Genomic DNA, 15,947 nt, shown 5'->3' with positions numbered 1-15,947 from the left:
ATTGTGCTAACAACCATTTCTAGATAAAAACATAAACTGAGTTTAATTTTATAGTGGAGTAGGTGCGGTTTGTGTAGGTTGAGGATATTTGTTAATATTTCTTGCAACATTTTGTGGCACTAAGCTAGAAGTTACACTGAACTTTTAAATGCTACCTTTTAGTAAGAGTATGAATGTACAGGCATTTGCTTTTCCCAGCCATGAGCCAATGCAGCAGTGTTTCTGGTAGGCTCTGTGTTTATATGCAGGATATATTTGTTTGTTCTAGCTAAAAATGAAGCTGTGGAAGGAGTAATGTGGTTTGCAATGGTTATGTTTTCTTAAAGAGTCTACCATTTTTTGGCTGATATGAATATGAAGGAAAAACAGTGGAGGACTGTGGAGCTTTTTGTCTGGCTACAGAGCACACCGTGGTGCCCACTGTACCTTTTTTGCACCTTGATTTAAAACACTGGCTTAGCAGTTCTGAATGCTGCTACTAAAATAGCCGGATGCTCAGAGGCAGAGCTAGGGAAGCCCCTGTGCGTGCAGAGGCTGGTCACTGTGGCGTGCAGTGATGCCCTGGATCTATTTACTGAAAATCACTCCTTGCATGCTGTAATCACAAAGTCTTTGTCATATCCTAGGCCACAGTTCTGCACGTAGAGCAGTGATTCTCTGAGCTGCTTCAAGCCACACAGTGCAGTTCTAGGTAGTTCTGGTAAAAACACTAAGTATTTTCGTTTTGGAACCTTGTCATTATTGCTGCAGTAGCTCATCTCCAGCAAATTCAGGTATTTATTCCATGTTCCCCTAGACTTCAGGATGATAAAAGCATTGCCGTGAGGACATATGGAACCCGTAGGAGTGTCGCTGTGGACATTAATGTACCCAGGTCCACAGTCCCGTGTCCCATACCGGGACCATTTGCTTGATGGGAGACTTTCACTGAAAACTGCAGACAAGCTTTTCAGTTGTTGAGGTTGTTCTTTTCTCAGTAAGTTTTCTCAGTGAGTAACTACTTCAGCATTGACAGGTAGCTCTTCCACAGCTGTGTTTTGATCACTCGGCTAGACTACACTAGATTGATGGGATTTTTGTGTTCTGCACAATTGTGTTTCTGCCAAGCCAGTGGAGAGACAATTTATTCCTGAGTATCCAGATGAAAAGCAAAGTAGCTGTGTACACTTTCTCGTTTCTGTGAATTCCCGTCAGGTAATTTCTGCGCAGAATTGGACTGTTTCAGTAACCTAGTAGAGAAACTAATTCAGCGCTTTTCCCGTCACAGCAGTAATGGTGTATTAATTTAAAAAATAGGTTGGTTTGTTTCCCATGTACTTTATTCCATACGCAGCAAAACACAGAGATCTGAACTGAACCACATAAATATTTGTGTTGCAGAGTCTTGAATGTTCTGGTGCTGACATCTCTGAATACAGATTAGAGTGGGGAGAAGATGAGGAATCTCTAGAACCGGTATATAATGGCACAGATACCTGTTTTGAAATCAGTGAATTGTCAGCGGCAGCGCATTACTGCTGTAGGCTACAGGTATGGAAGTTACGAGGTTTTGCATGCTTTGCAATCTAAGATGTAAATGTTTTCTTTCCACTGTGTTTTTAGTTTTATCATTAGCCACTATGAGGTTATGTGTTTTGTGAGTCAGAAGGTATGTTTATTTTAAATAATGCAGACTGTTGCTGTATAACTGAACAGTTTAGATTCTGCACAATTCAAAGTGATAGAGAATCAGTGTGACTTTTACCTCTCAAAAGTTGCTCTTTTGTATCATGTGATTTATTTCAGTAAATAATGCTTTTAACAGCCACTTTGCCCTCTGGTATTAGACCAGAATTATGTTTTAGAAAAAAAAAAAAAAAGTTTTTTTCTTGATAATGAGATGTAACATCTACCTCCCAACTGAATGTTGAAGATTCTCTTAGCTTAAATAGTAAACTCAACGTCTGTTTCATTTATCAAATAAAGCGAACCAGCTGAGTAGATTCCAACGTATATAGGAGGTGGTAACTGCCAGAAAGTGAGTCTTCATCTTTATAATTTTTTCTCTTAGGTTTGTAAGAGAGGATTTCATACAGAGTCCCTGTATGATTTCTTTTTCTTTGATCTCTTTCTCTCCTGTTATTTTCAATAAAAAGTAGCAGAATATGTTTCTTTTATATATATATGAAAATAAAAATATAGCGTTTCTCCTTTAAGTCTACTGAAAAATAAATGAAAAATAAAGTAAGTTGGAGTGAAGTAAAAATACTTTTTACCCAAGACACTTTTCCACAAGATTTATTTGTATGTGAAGACAGAATACCACCAGTAACCCAACCAAAAGTTCATGTATCCACCCAACTGGCAACATGTGGGCCACCCAGGATTATTTCTTTGATCAAGGACAACATGCTTCTGTCGAGTGTTTCATTCTTGGGTTTGGTTGGGTTTTTTTTTAACAGGACATAGATTTTTTAACTTTATTTTTTTTTATTTATGAAGTAGCCTTTGAGCAGCTGGCCAGCAGCCAAAGAGCTAGGGCCCCACAGCTCTAAGTACGCTCAACTGCATTTTCTGGTCATAGCTGAGTGTCTACCTTGCACTGTTGAGGAAGGCGAATTGAAAGAGCATGTGTGAGTGCCTTGGAAGTCTGAGCCAGAAAGCGCCCCTTGTTTGCGCAAGAGGGAAAGCATTCAACATCCACTGGGCAGGAAGGAGACTGTGAGACCACTTCTGCGGTGAGCAGCAGGGAGCTGAAGGAGATTTTCATGTTAAAAATGGAAACAGCTGGCTCTATAGCACCTTTGATTTCAAGTGGGCATTTATTTTAAATTACCTGCCACAAAAATGTTGCACAACTGTAGCCAGCTTTTAACACAGCCCATATCTAATTCAAAGGCAGAAGTTAAATGAAATGTACAACGGCATTAAGACATTTTCTTGAAGTCCGTCAGTGACCCCTGCATTACTTTGTAGAGGGCTTCATCCTCTGGATCTCATCTGTGTACTATATGATTGTTATAAGATACACTGGAACTTTTAAACAATTACACACAAAAGAAGAACCAAGTATGTATAGCAGACAAAGACGGAAAGTTAAATAGTTACAGAAATTTTAATCTTTTAAAACAAAAATGAGAGGTTAATAGCTTGTTTTCTTATCTGTTAGCAGCTTTAAAAGAAAAATCTTTTGCTTTTTTAGAAATGAAGATACTCCAAACCGCATTGACTTTGCCTTCCAATAAACACACAGTATTGCTACCTCAATCTACAGTAACTCAATAAAAAGGAGAGAATTGAGCAATCAGGCATATATAACTGCAGGGCAGACAATTGTCTTTACTGTTGCTCAGCTTTTTTCCTGTAATGAATATTCCTGAAAAAAAATTGTGACTTCTGCAAAGGGAAATATTGTGTCATTTAGGGGTGGTGGGGAGAAGTATCTAGGAAGAAAAGAATAATGAAATTCCCACTGGTTATGATGATGAGGTTCACCAATAAAGCAGTTAAAAGCACCACTGAAAATAAATTGCTTGGAGCAAGATACAGATTGCCAAACGCTGGTTTAGAGGTAAGACAAATAATATCATTGGCAGACCACAAAACAAGGCTCACTTTTAACAGCTCTAGGAGTGCTTCACCAAATAAAAGATGACCCTGGAGCAGGATTTGTTTTGAAGGGCTTTTTAAAGGCTGACAGATATAACTTTATTATCTCTTTCTTCAATTGAACAAAATGCCTCCTGGAGAAACAGAACACAGCTTTGCGTTTGTATTATGCATAACAGAAATAAGTCATTTACTACAGTTAATCATAGATAAGAAATCAAGCAATTATTTGATGTGTCCTTTCATTGCCATCATAGTTCTACTGGCAACGTTGTAAACCTGGATTTTCTAATTAATTCTCATCTGGTGGGAGAATCTGGGCTCACTTTTCCAAGCACAGAGGAAGTAAGGATGGTGGACAATGCTGGGCAATGTGGAAGCTGCTTTCAGAGGTCTGTGCCTTTTGGACCTCATTGTAGCTCAGCCTGTATATAATATCCTGTCATGAGGTCTGGCTGTACCTTGTGGGCTAGCAGCACACTGTACCGTATCAGGACAAACTCAGCTCAAGGGAAGGTAGTATGGTCCCTTACATGCCATTCATGAGAACCTAGTGTTTCTAAGTAGCAGGCATGAGTCCTGCTTTAGAGAATAAGCTAGCAGTACTTTTCCTCTGAAAAATCCTTGCAACTCTTCCAGGTTGCACAGTTCGTTATTATGAACTTGATAGACATGTGAAAGAGAATATTTATCCTGTAAAAATACGGGGTTTTTTTACACACAGGCTATTAACCAGGCAGGAGCTGGACCTTACAGTGATGTGGTAACCTGCCGAATCCCCGCATCTGTGCCTGATGCAGTCTGTACGCTCTCCGTGCTGGAGGATGAGCATGTGGATGCCTGTCAGCATTCACCCTCTGTGTGCCTTGTACTGAACTGGGAAGAACCATGCAATAATGGAGCTGAGATTACATCATACAACATTGACCTGGGTGACATCAGCATTCCAGTAGGGAATGTTACAAGTTATGTTATCACTAATTTGCTGCCAGAAACCTCATACCGGTGAGTACAACTTTTTTTGATGTGGTACAAAACTCTGAGGATGAGATCACGCACTTTAATTTTATGTAGAAAATGTTTATGGCATATGGATTCAGTTAAATAAACAAGTAAACCAGCAACCAAACCAACCAACCTGGGGAGAATGGAAATCTGCAATAATTCCTTTATGGAATGAATTGCGGTAGTTCATGTTTAAATATTGCTTCATCCCCACCTTCTTCCTCTTTCTCCTCTCCTTGCATATCTCTGACCTTTTTAAGTTGCTCTTTGAAGGTGAGGTTACACTGGTAGGTAAATAAATTTTAAAGATGGGAAAGTACTAAAATTACAATGTCACATCTTCTGGTTTTTCAGATGTATAGTGTTACTGTTTCAGGGACTTATATTACAAACGATATTGACCCCAGTGAGGGGATAGCAATGTGCACACAATGAACTTTTATTTGTATAGCAACAGCTATTTTTTTTTGGCTTAGCACATGGAGATGAGTAAAAAGATAATGTGAATTTTAAACCAATTTCTTCATATTTCTTCAGAGTCTAAATTTCTAAGTGACATTGCCACCATTTTAGTATTACTATTATGTTCAGGCTCGTATGTTTTTTCCCTAACTGCCAATTAAAATAAAAATACGGTTCAGTGCAGGCAATGAACAGCAATACAGCAGAAGATGTGACAAAAGAAATTCTATTTAAAGTACTGCTCTAATAAAAACTGAAATCTGATTATCTGATTGCCCAGTTGTAAAATTAGACATAGTACAGATCTTCTGTAACATGTTTCTTTTTTGTTTGTATTCAGTGTCAAAATCCCACAGGTCTTGTGAAGTTTTAATCAAAAGTTCATTTCTCAGACTTTATCATGTACCCAAAACAGAGAACTTCTTGTAGCAAATACACAAATATGTATATTAGAAGTTATTTAAAGTGGGGAGCTTATGTTGCTTCCAGTGCCTAGTACTGTAGTTCCTGATCTTTGCCTAAAATATTTAGGTTTTAAAACCATGTAATAAAAACTAAAGATGTAGATTTATTTATGTATTTATATATATATATATATTTATATATATATATACCTCTAGAAAGCTGGGAAAAAAAAAAAGGCAGAATAGGAATTTGGTGATTCAGAACCCCTCTGTTCCTGATCACTCATAAATCCAGGACATGTCAATATGTTATCATTTTTATTGCCAGTTCTTCAGTGACTTGTAATGCTGTGATCCTTTTTTGCAAAGGCAGTAATGAAGTAAAAGTTTTCTCTAGTAGTCTTCTGTGTTTATTTAAGATCCTAATTTTGTGGTCAGTTTAATCTGGCATTGCTGTCGAAGGAAGCCTCTTGCATTGTGTCCTCCTTTATGCCATCTAAGGGCTATTACACCATTCCACACTGTAAAAACTGGTCTTTTTGAAAACTAATCATACTTCTTACATTGTAAATGATCAGAGAAGAAAGGAAGGGATAGAAAAGGATAGCACCACCTCTTCTAGCAGCTGTGCTCTACGCCAGTTCAAAGTGTTTGTGAAACTACTACACATGAGTAAAGCTGCACAACAGTTTGAGCAAATTCAGGTTGCTGTTGTCATGACTGTTCCATCTGTATGTTCTCACACGTTTCTCACTCTCTGCTTTGGCATTGGCATTGGCACTGGTACTTATGTGATCTTACTGTAAGCCAGACCAGGGAACCCAACTGATTGCAGACTAATCAAAAACCAAATAAACCTAATAAGAAGTTGATGAGTTTGTCTGTTGACTGGCCACTGAGCCATGGAACTTCATCATCTCTGGGCAGTGTCATTACTCCCTGGTTTCTCCTCATAGCAGGAGTCAAAACATCTAAAGCAAAATGAGAGCTTTGAGCAACCTAGTCAAGACAGCCAGACTGGACCGTCTAAGTTCTTCACTGAAGTCTTCCTACTTCAGTCTCTTTTTTAGCTGGTTCTTGGTTGTCTACAGCTTCCTTCAGGGAAACATCCTTGTCAGGATGGAAATGGAGATACAGAATGAAAGGATGGGCAGGACATTACTGTTCTTTATAATCATGCTGCAGTCTTGTCTGTGAAGCTCTTACTCCTGGTGCTGTGAAAAGTGTTGTTACACTAACATTATACTGAATTTTTTTTTCTTTTGCTTTCTTATTATTTTGTAAAAAGCATCATAGCAAATAAAATAATGTATTTTTAGTCAGGGAGTGTGGTTATCTCTGATCCGAATGAAAAGGCTAAAGCACAAGCATTAACTGCAGCTGTTCTATATATTATTGTGAAACGAAGTTCCTACCAAAAAAAAAAAAAATATTATGAAGAGCACAAACCAGTAGATGATTACTCAGAAATAATAATATATGAAGCTCTGTAATAAGAGAAAGAAACCCTCAAATCTTGCATGTCATGCCTATCAGGGAAGACAAGTGACTGCAGTGGAGTTGCAAAAGCATCTCACCTATAGTTTGAAGTATTTTTCTCCTAATGAAAATAGACATGTCAAAGTGGTTTTGCTGTCAATTGTTAACTCATATTTCTTTTTCAAGCCTATCTTGACACCTGTCTTTCACCAGGGAACATCTGTATCTGTAAGATGTTTATCAAGCCATATGCTAAAACATGATGGGTTTTTTGCCCTTCCTGTTTTAATCAAAGGACTGATGCAGAACATCACTGATTTCATTCTCTAAATGTGTTCACAATGTTTTTTTTTCTCATGTCAGCTTTGTTTACCTCAACAGGCTCTTTTCTCTGTCACAAGTTTATCCCCTGCTGTGTTTAAAAGCAGCAAATGTGTTGTCTTCCAGGCCATATTTTTCCTAGACTAAACAAGCCAAATACTGGCTTTGAGACTCTGAACTCTTGCTGAAGTTTCAGCAGAATTTGAAATAAATCAGCAAAGGGCTAATATGTTTTGGTTGCATTGGAATTTCACTGTCAATGCTTTTGTGGGAACCTGAAATTGAAAGCAAGTCTTGGCTATTAAGAATTCAAGACCAAAATTGGAAATGAACCTTGTTTTACATAGTGGTGATTCTAACAACATGTCTACATGTGTCCACCCCATTGAACTTGCTAGTTGAGGTCTGGCATTGCTTTGCTACTTCCAGCTTCTGTATGGGAATAACCATACATGAACAACTCTGAGTATACCCCAGCAAACTGCAGGCTCTTTGCTGAGATGGGCTCAAAGTTTGATGGTTTCTGTGTCTTAGTAGAAAATCCAGCCAACATGCCACAAGAAGGATTTGCATCCCAAAATACATTCAAGGCAGGAGGAACTGGGGCATGCTTCTGCCAATGTAGGGCTGATTTCAAGAGGACTTCTCCGATGTCAGACGCAGATCAGCATTACTTTTGCAAAAATCAGATGCCTCACAAAAGCACTGTATAAACATGGTTGCTGGTGAGCAGCTTCAGAAGTATGTTGGAGAGTTCCACAGTCTTTTGTTTTTATTGACATAGCCATGTAGCTCTGTAAGCTCCAATTTTAGGGTAATAGTACTTGGACCAGTTTTCTGTGAACTGATATAACTAGAAGTGAGTTAATAAATATTCCACAATAAATAAGTATTAAACAGTAACAGAAATACCAATTTTCTGTTACACTCTGTTCCCAAGCTTCACTTAATGCTCTCCATAGTTAATTGTGCTGTGCTGTTGAGATACTTCACTGCAGAATAACTTCTGATATTTCAGAATGCTTGTTTTCTTCTGAAGTTACATGGTTTACAGAAATACATAGTAGCGTTATTAAATTTTAATAGAAACACTTAATTTGGTTCAGGAATAAAAATTCTAGACATTTTAGATTTCTAAACAGTATCGAAGAAAAGATATTGTAAGATGGAGAGAGAAAAGTGCACATGGATGCTCATGTTAGCAATGCTTAAGTGGGTTATAAAACAAAATTTATGCTTTAGAGTGTAAAATTAAGTCTTATTCCAGCCCCCGAACAATGCAGTCTGAGTGGGGATCTGCGGGGATGGCTTGTCCTGATTTGTTACAATCAAAATAGCTAGCTATGCCAACCACAGACAGTTCTATTTATCTTCTTCTTTCTCTGAAGCAGGCAGTTGTAGGGGTATACCATGTTCTGCCCTTCTCCCTTCTGCCCCTCCCACCTTTCCCAGGAACTTCTGCCTTCTTGATGGCTAATAGTTTTGAAAAGAAGCAACACTTCTTGCAGAGTCCTTTCCCATGAGAAAATACTGGTCTGCTGTGCACAGGATTTCCAGAGTAAATGGCATCTATCCAGCTATCCAAACTAGGCTGAACTGTCTAAAAAAAAAACAAAAATAAAAGCCTAACTCGTTTGCCCATCCTGTTTTCTCTTATTTTCAGTTTGATTCAACAAACTTTTGAAGCCTTTCAGGCTCATCTGTACCAATATTTCTGTTTACACTGTCCTCAAAACTCTTTCAAAATGCATATTTCACATTTTTGTTAAAATATTGTTGTTGATGTTACCACAGTAAAAGGTGATGACTTTTCACTCGTTCCTATAAGCAGATTCTCATTGTGCAAGTTCTTAAACTGAGGTGCAGACAGGTAAGAGAAAGTGACAAAGCAGAAGCCAGAAGTCATTATCTTAAGAAAGAAATAGAATTTAGAAGATTGGCTCAATCTTAAGAATATTTCTGAATTAAAACTTCTTATGACTAGGTAGGTAGTTGGCGTGCTTTTCTTCTGAATGTCCTTAATGCGATTCAAATGGCTTGAGAGATTTTGTGCATCTTGTGAGGGAGTGGCTTCAGTCCAACTTTTATTTAATCTAACATATAGTTCACTGATGGTCAGTATTTCCACAGTTTGTGTAAGATGTGTAGATGGTTTGTGAATTTAACCTTCTTGGCTAGTTCTTTCCGGTAGAGTTTCATGTACTTAAATAATGTGCTTTGTGAGATGCTGCACACGCCAAAATAATACTGTTCTTTTGTCTTCAGAGATATTTACCAACATGGAGATGGGTTTCATGGCAATGACACCAGTGCTTTTGCTTAATGATTTCACCTAAATTTGAAAGGTCCATCACCTTTGTTAGACATCCACAACACACTTCTGCATTTTATTTATTCATAGTTACACACTTCATGTTATCCAGCTTGCACTTGTATCCACTCTTGTTACTTGTTCATGTGGTTAAAGGGACTGTCATTAGGTTCTGAGATTGCTTACCCAAATCTCTCTTCCCTCTGCCTCTACCACATTTCATGGAATCATAGAATACCATGTTGGAAGGGATCTTGAGAATCATCTGGTCCAATCTTTCTTGACAAAAGTACAGTCTAGACAAGATGTCCCAGCACCCTGTCCAGCTGAATCTTAAAAGTGTCCAATACTGGGGAATCTGCCACTTCGCTGGGGAGATTATTCCAATATCTGATTGTTCTCATTGTGAAAAATTTTCCTCTTCTGTCCAACTGGAATCCCCCCTGGGATAACTTGTGCCCATTACTCCTCTTAAAAAGGGGCTCTCCATTTTCTTTATACCATCCTTTAAATACTGGAACAAAGTTGTTATCTTCAATGCAGCTCTTACAATATAAACGGGATGGTAATACTTGTTATGTTTACAGAGCCTTATATTTTGCCAAAGCAAAGCACTGGTAGCTGGGAGTGTCCAGTGTGTTAGTGATGGAGCAGTCTGCTCCAGAAGGCTGCTTTGTTTATTGAGACTTTTTTATACCAAGAATCTCATAAAAGCACTTTATTTAACATTTTTTTGTTGTTGTTCGTTTTAGGATCAGGATCCAGGCTGTCAATGAAATAGGAGCTGGACCATTTAGCCACTTCATTAAAGCAAAAACTAGGCCATTACCACCCTCACCTCCTCGGTTAGAGTGTGCTGCTGCAGGTCCTCAAAGCCTGAAGCTGAAATGGGGAGACAGCAGCTCCAAGCTTCATACTACCGATGATATGGTCTATATCTTGCAGATAGAAGACAGAAATAAAAGGTAAGAGAGATGAATCTTTTCCTTGTGTTAATGAAAATGAGTTCTGATTCATCATAATGCAGTTGTGATTCACAATAAGAAAAATACTGTTTTCCAGACTACTCCATACCTACTAATATATACTAATAAACTAATATTGTCTTAACAGGGATTCTGTGCCTGTAGTCTAACTGAGCAAATTATGTAACAAAGCTCTTGCTATAGAACACCATAAAGCTGTACTGTTGAAATTTTAGCAAAACCCTGCTCCCCCACCAATAAAAATTAATACCAATCTTCATGGTCATAGTACTTCACCCTTTGGAATATGTAAGACAAAGATATTACACCCAACATGCTGTGTGTATTAATAAATCAAACAGTTACAAAATCAGAGGTCTAGGAAAGGCAAAACTAAGCAGAGCAAAATTTTTGGGCAACATGATGGTCAGTATTTTAAAGCTCTAATATTTCTGAGCATTAGGAAATATGAGCTTGGCATCAGCTTGGTAGCTACACAGTAATTATGAAATAAGGATGCAGCAGAGCTCATCCACCATGTTTCATTTCCCTAAAAATTTCTTCAAAGGCATGGAAGCTTTCAGTGTGCAAGAAACACAAAAATGAACATTAATCAGTCAGTGCTAAGCAAAAAGTATTTTCCCATGCAGACTTTGTATGGGAAAGATTTATAATGTAGCTCTAAAGTTGTGATGAGATATATCAATAAAAAAAAGGAATGAAAGACAATATGTGAGTATTGCCTAATGGTCTGAGCTCTTTAATGAATAAATATCATAGAAGGCTTATAATTTACTAAGAAAGAGTCTCAACTAGTTTAATTAATTAAAATAACTGATGTATCAAGTAGGTAATCCTTAGAGACTCTGAGAACAGAGCATGATTTTGTGTGAATTAGCATGATGCCTTTAATTTAAATAAAGGTGCGCTGAGTTTATGCCAACTGAAGATCTGGTCCAAAAGCTCTAATTGTAAGTAATAAATCCATGAATAATGCCTAAATACATCCCCTGTATCTCAGCTATACTGATGCAGAGAGGGTGCATGCTCCTCTGTATTAATACCGAGAGGTGTCCAATGAATATAAATGCCCATTTCAAAGTCTGACTGATAAAAACAGTTTCTTCAGAGTGCGGTGGTGCTTGGCAGGAGCCCATCACCTGCAGCAGCATGTGATCAAGTCAGCTCTAAAGAAACCTCTTTTGTCTGCTTTCGTGTAGCACTGCAGGTAGGATGGTGAAGAACTATAAAATGTTTTAAACCTGTTTTGATGTTGGAGAAAGCAGTAAGTTTCCTTGTAAGAATCAAACGTGTTATGTTTTCTGGCAGCAGAGAAGAAAACCTTTCTCCTTTGCGCTTGCACAGGGCTTTAACATGACCCTTTGCACAAACTTTTCCCACTGCAAATAGTCTCTTAAGAGCTGTTTTTTAGGAGGAATTTGAGCTTTTTACTCTGCTAGGTCTTCTTAGCTTTAAATTTGGCTTAGACACCACATCAGCTGCCACAGGTGCAGAGAAGCTACTCATCTACATTGCACTGTCTCCTCCTTCTTGAATGGAATCCCTGCATGAAATGGCTTCATTTGGTGGCTGGGTTTGTAACAGTTAGTTCAAATAATACCTGAAATGAGCCATAGCCCTGTGCCCCTCAGCTGATGAAACATGGACCCTCATGGGCACAACAGAGTAGAATGGGTGTGCTGCTGCCTGTGACAGGTGCCGTGTTTGAGAACAGTTGGAGCTGGCAGTTCTTGGCAGTAAGTTCTGTTTACTTTGTTCCCTGTCTGACAGTCCCTTTTAGCTCCCTGTTGTGTCCACCAATCACAATGAGAGATGTTCCTAAAAGAATACAGCAGCAAAGTTTTGTACATTCAGGAGAGCTATCATTCCTAATGAACAGAATGACAGCCCACACATGAATTGGTAGCAAAAGCAGTTAGTTACAGAGTTAGGAGTCTTCTCTTAGATCATTCCCATATAATAAGCCCCGTCATCACTGAGGGGTTACTCACTCACGTGTATGCTTGTGAAAAATATTGGAATATGGTTCTTTGAAACTAGCCTCTAGCTAGTTAATTAGCTTTAACAAGCTAATGCAGGTAAACTGTGGACATCTAATGGAATAATTAAATAGAATAGACTATTTCAGTTGGAAGGGACCTACAGTGATGATCTTGGCCAACTGCCTAATTCAGTGGGACCAGAAGTTAAAGGTGTTGTCCAAATGCCTCTTAAACACTGACAGGTTTTGGGCATCAACTATCTCTGTAGGAAGCCAGCTTCTGGTGAACAAATTACACTGACTCAATGATTGAGAAGGCTGTTTTGGAGTCTTTCATGGTTTGAAAGCGTTATGGGAATGTTCCATGGTGTCCCTTCCCTCCATTGAGAGATGAGATAGAGCCCAACTCAGGGGAAGAGGATGTGGCATAAAAATGTATCACTCAAAATTGACCTCTGTTACTGTATTCCCTGAGATATTTGAAATCGCTTTTAACAGCTTTATGGTGAAGTCCCTCAACTCAGTATTACAATTTTCCCTTCTTCAGTACATTTGAGTATGCAGTTTGCTTACTGTAACATTTCTTACTGACGATGCTTAAAATAGGAATTAGCTTTAAAATGCTGTTGAAGCATTTGCACAAACAGCAATATAAAGCTGAGCAAATTCTTTAAAAGACAAAAACAAAAAAGAAAAGAGAAAAAAGAACATCATCAGTAAGTCGAGTTCTGACCCTGATAGCTTTAACAGCCCTTTTCTAAAGATTGAGCTCTGGGTTTATGCAGTGGTAGTCAGCCAGTGCTCTTGAATGTGTCCTGGTCATTAAGAATTGTTTTTAACTTTTCCATGCTGTAATGAGGTGTAACAGGCCAGTAGTTGGAGACTAAATGTTTCATCGATTGCAAGACCTGTGAAACAAAATACTTGGAAATCTCCTGACACTGATTAATGTAGGGGCTTGAAAAGGTGTGAACATCAGAAATGTACCTGCTTTAGCTCTCATTTGCTGTTCAGTGGGTGACATTTAGGAAGATCAAATTAGCATCTCTTGTCCTTTCAATTATGTGTAGCATTAAATGGAAATGAAGAAAAGCCTGTTTCTAGAAAGCACAGTACATGGGAATGTTAGCTGAGAGTAGCTGACCTTTATGTAGAGAGGACTATAAAATTTCTTTCTTTTTTAAATAAGCTATCAGTTGTGACTTCATTTCCTAACTGTAGTAATGTCAAAAAAATCATGTTAATCAAGTTGCACTATTTTCCAGAATACTGTGGATTTTTTCCTCTCCAGGTGAAACAAATGAACCTAATTATAGTAGTGCTTTTGATTTATTTTTTTTTTTTGGCTGTGCCAGTAATTACTCTTTAATTGTTCCTACAACTAATTATACCTCTTTAGTGTCTTAAAATGCTTATTGCTATCCAGTCTCAAAGAGAGAATTAGCAAGTACATTATTAGTGGGTCATTTACCAGTTGCCTGTGTTTCTTTTAGATGAATATGTGTTGCAGCTAAGATGAATTCTGTGATTTTTGCGTGTATACGGAATCCAAATAAAAGTTATGTTTTAAGGGAGAATCATTGGTAAGGTTGGCTAAGAAGCAACCTAAACCTGTTCTTTAATGATACCAATGGATGAATTGACAGTTCTGAAGCTCGCTTTTTTAAGTGAATGGTATGAGATGGTGTTTACTGACATACTAAAATATAACTCCTTTTGTTACGTATATTTATTAAATAAGTGAGTTTTTACCCAGTGATAGGAGGTGATCAGTAGCAGCTCCCTTTCATAACTTACGAAACATCATTTATGTGGGTATTAAGCTGCTGGAAAATACTTTGCTAAACTGTATGTGTTTGCCATTTAATATAAATGAAAAATCAGTCACAAAATATAACTTCTCTATTAATATTAGTAAAGTCATTGTGCACACACTGTTTTTCTGGTTAATATAAGAATGTCGCAAAGGCCATAGCCATACTTCAGTGTAGTCGTGGAAACTTTAGTGACTCCAAGGAAGGAATAACATTTGTTTCACAGCATGACACAATCCTAAGGGTTGGAAGGGACCTCAAAAGATCATCTAGTCCAACCCTCCTGCAAGAGCAGGATAACTTAGAGTACATCACACAGGAACTTGTCCAGGTGGGCCTTGAATATCTCCAACATAGGAGACTCCACAACCCCCCTGGGCAACCTGTTCCAGTGCTCTGTCACTCTCACAGTAAAGAAATTTTTCCTGATGTTCACATGGAACCTCCTATGCTCCAGTTTACACCCCTTGCCCCTTGTCCTATCACTGGACATCACTGAAAAAAACCTAGCTCCATCATCCTGACACTCACCCTTTACATATTTGTAAACATTGATGAGGTCACCCCTCAGTCTCCTCTTCTCCAAGCTAAAGAGTCCCAGCTCCCTCAGCCTCTCCTCTTAAGGGAGATGCTCCACTCCCTTAATCATCTTTGTGGCTCTGCACTGGACTCTTTCAAGCAATTCCCTGTCCTTCTTGAACTGAGGGGCCCAGAGCTGGACACAATAATCCAGATGCAGCCTCACCAAGGCAGAGTAGAGGGGGAGGAGAACCTCTCTTGACCTACTAACCACACCCTTTGTAATGCACCCTAGGATGCCATTGGCCTTCTTGGCCACAAGGGCACATTGCTGGCTCATGGTCATCGTCCTATCCACCAGGACCCCCGGGTCCCTTTCCCCTTCATTACTGTCCAGCAGGTCAGCCCCCAACCTGTACTGGCACATGGGGTTGTTCTTCCCCAGATGCAAGACTCTACACTTGCCCTTGTTGAATTTCATCAAGCTCCTCTCCGCCCAGCTCTCCAGCCTGTCAAGGTCTCACTGAATGGCAACACAGCCCTCTGGTGTGTCAGCCACTCCTCCCAGTTTAGTATCATCAGCGAACTTGCTGAGGGTACATTCAGTTCCCTCATCCAGGTCATTGATGAAAATATTAAACAGCACTGGTCCCAGCACCGACCCCTGAGGAACTCCATTAGTCACAGGGCTCCAGCTAGATTCTGCCCCATTGACCACAGCTCTCTGCCTTCTTCCTTTCAACCAGTTCTTGATCCACCTCACTACCTGATCATCAAGCCCACGCTTCCTTAGCTTATCTGTGAGGATGCTGTGGGAGACAGTATCAAATGCCTTACTGAAATCAAGAAAAAACACATCTACCGCTCTACCATCATCCAGCCACCTAGTTACTTCCTCACAGAAGGCTATAAGGTTGGTCAAACATGACTTCCCCTTGGTAAAGCCATGTTGGCTGCTCTTAATGACCCCCTCATCCTTGATATGTCTAGAGATGGTGTCAAGAATAAGTTGTTCCATCACCTTTCCAGGGATGGAGGTAAGGCTGACCAGTCTGTAATTACCCGGGTCCTCCTTCT

At 38.9% G+C, this 15,947-nt stretch overlaps 1 protein-coding gene across 1 annotated transcript in view; it reads left to right on the top strand.

Annotated features, from left to right (window-relative positions):
• Nucleotides 1-15,947, top strand: part of FNDC3B (fibronectin type III domain containing 3B) — a 210,452-nt gene that overhangs the window by 170,398 nt on the left and 24,107 nt on the right. The window contains exons 21-23 of the mRNA XM_061452540.1: nucleotides 1,381-1,530; nucleotides 4,313-4,593; nucleotides 10,323-10,535. Of these exons, the coding sequence (XP_061308524.1) occupies nucleotides 1,381-1,530; nucleotides 4,313-4,593; nucleotides 10,323-10,535 (644 nt within the window). The remainder of the gene's footprint in view (nucleotides 1-1,380; nucleotides 1,531-4,312; nucleotides 4,594-10,322; nucleotides 10,536-15,947) is intronic.

This window comes from Pezoporus flaviventris, unplaced genomic scaffold, assembly GCF_033815535.1.
Source record: "Pezoporus flaviventris isolate CSIRO_AGI_PZ_B2104156 unplaced genomic scaffold, CSIRO_AGI_Pfla_v1 ptg000013l, whole genome shotgun sequence".
Taxonomy (NCBI): domain Eukaryota; kingdom Metazoa; phylum Chordata; class Aves; order Psittaciformes; family Psittacidae; genus Pezoporus; species Pezoporus flaviventris.
The sequence above is the reverse complement of the archived record's forward strand: the minus strand, read 5'-3'. Positions and strand labels throughout refer to the sequence as shown.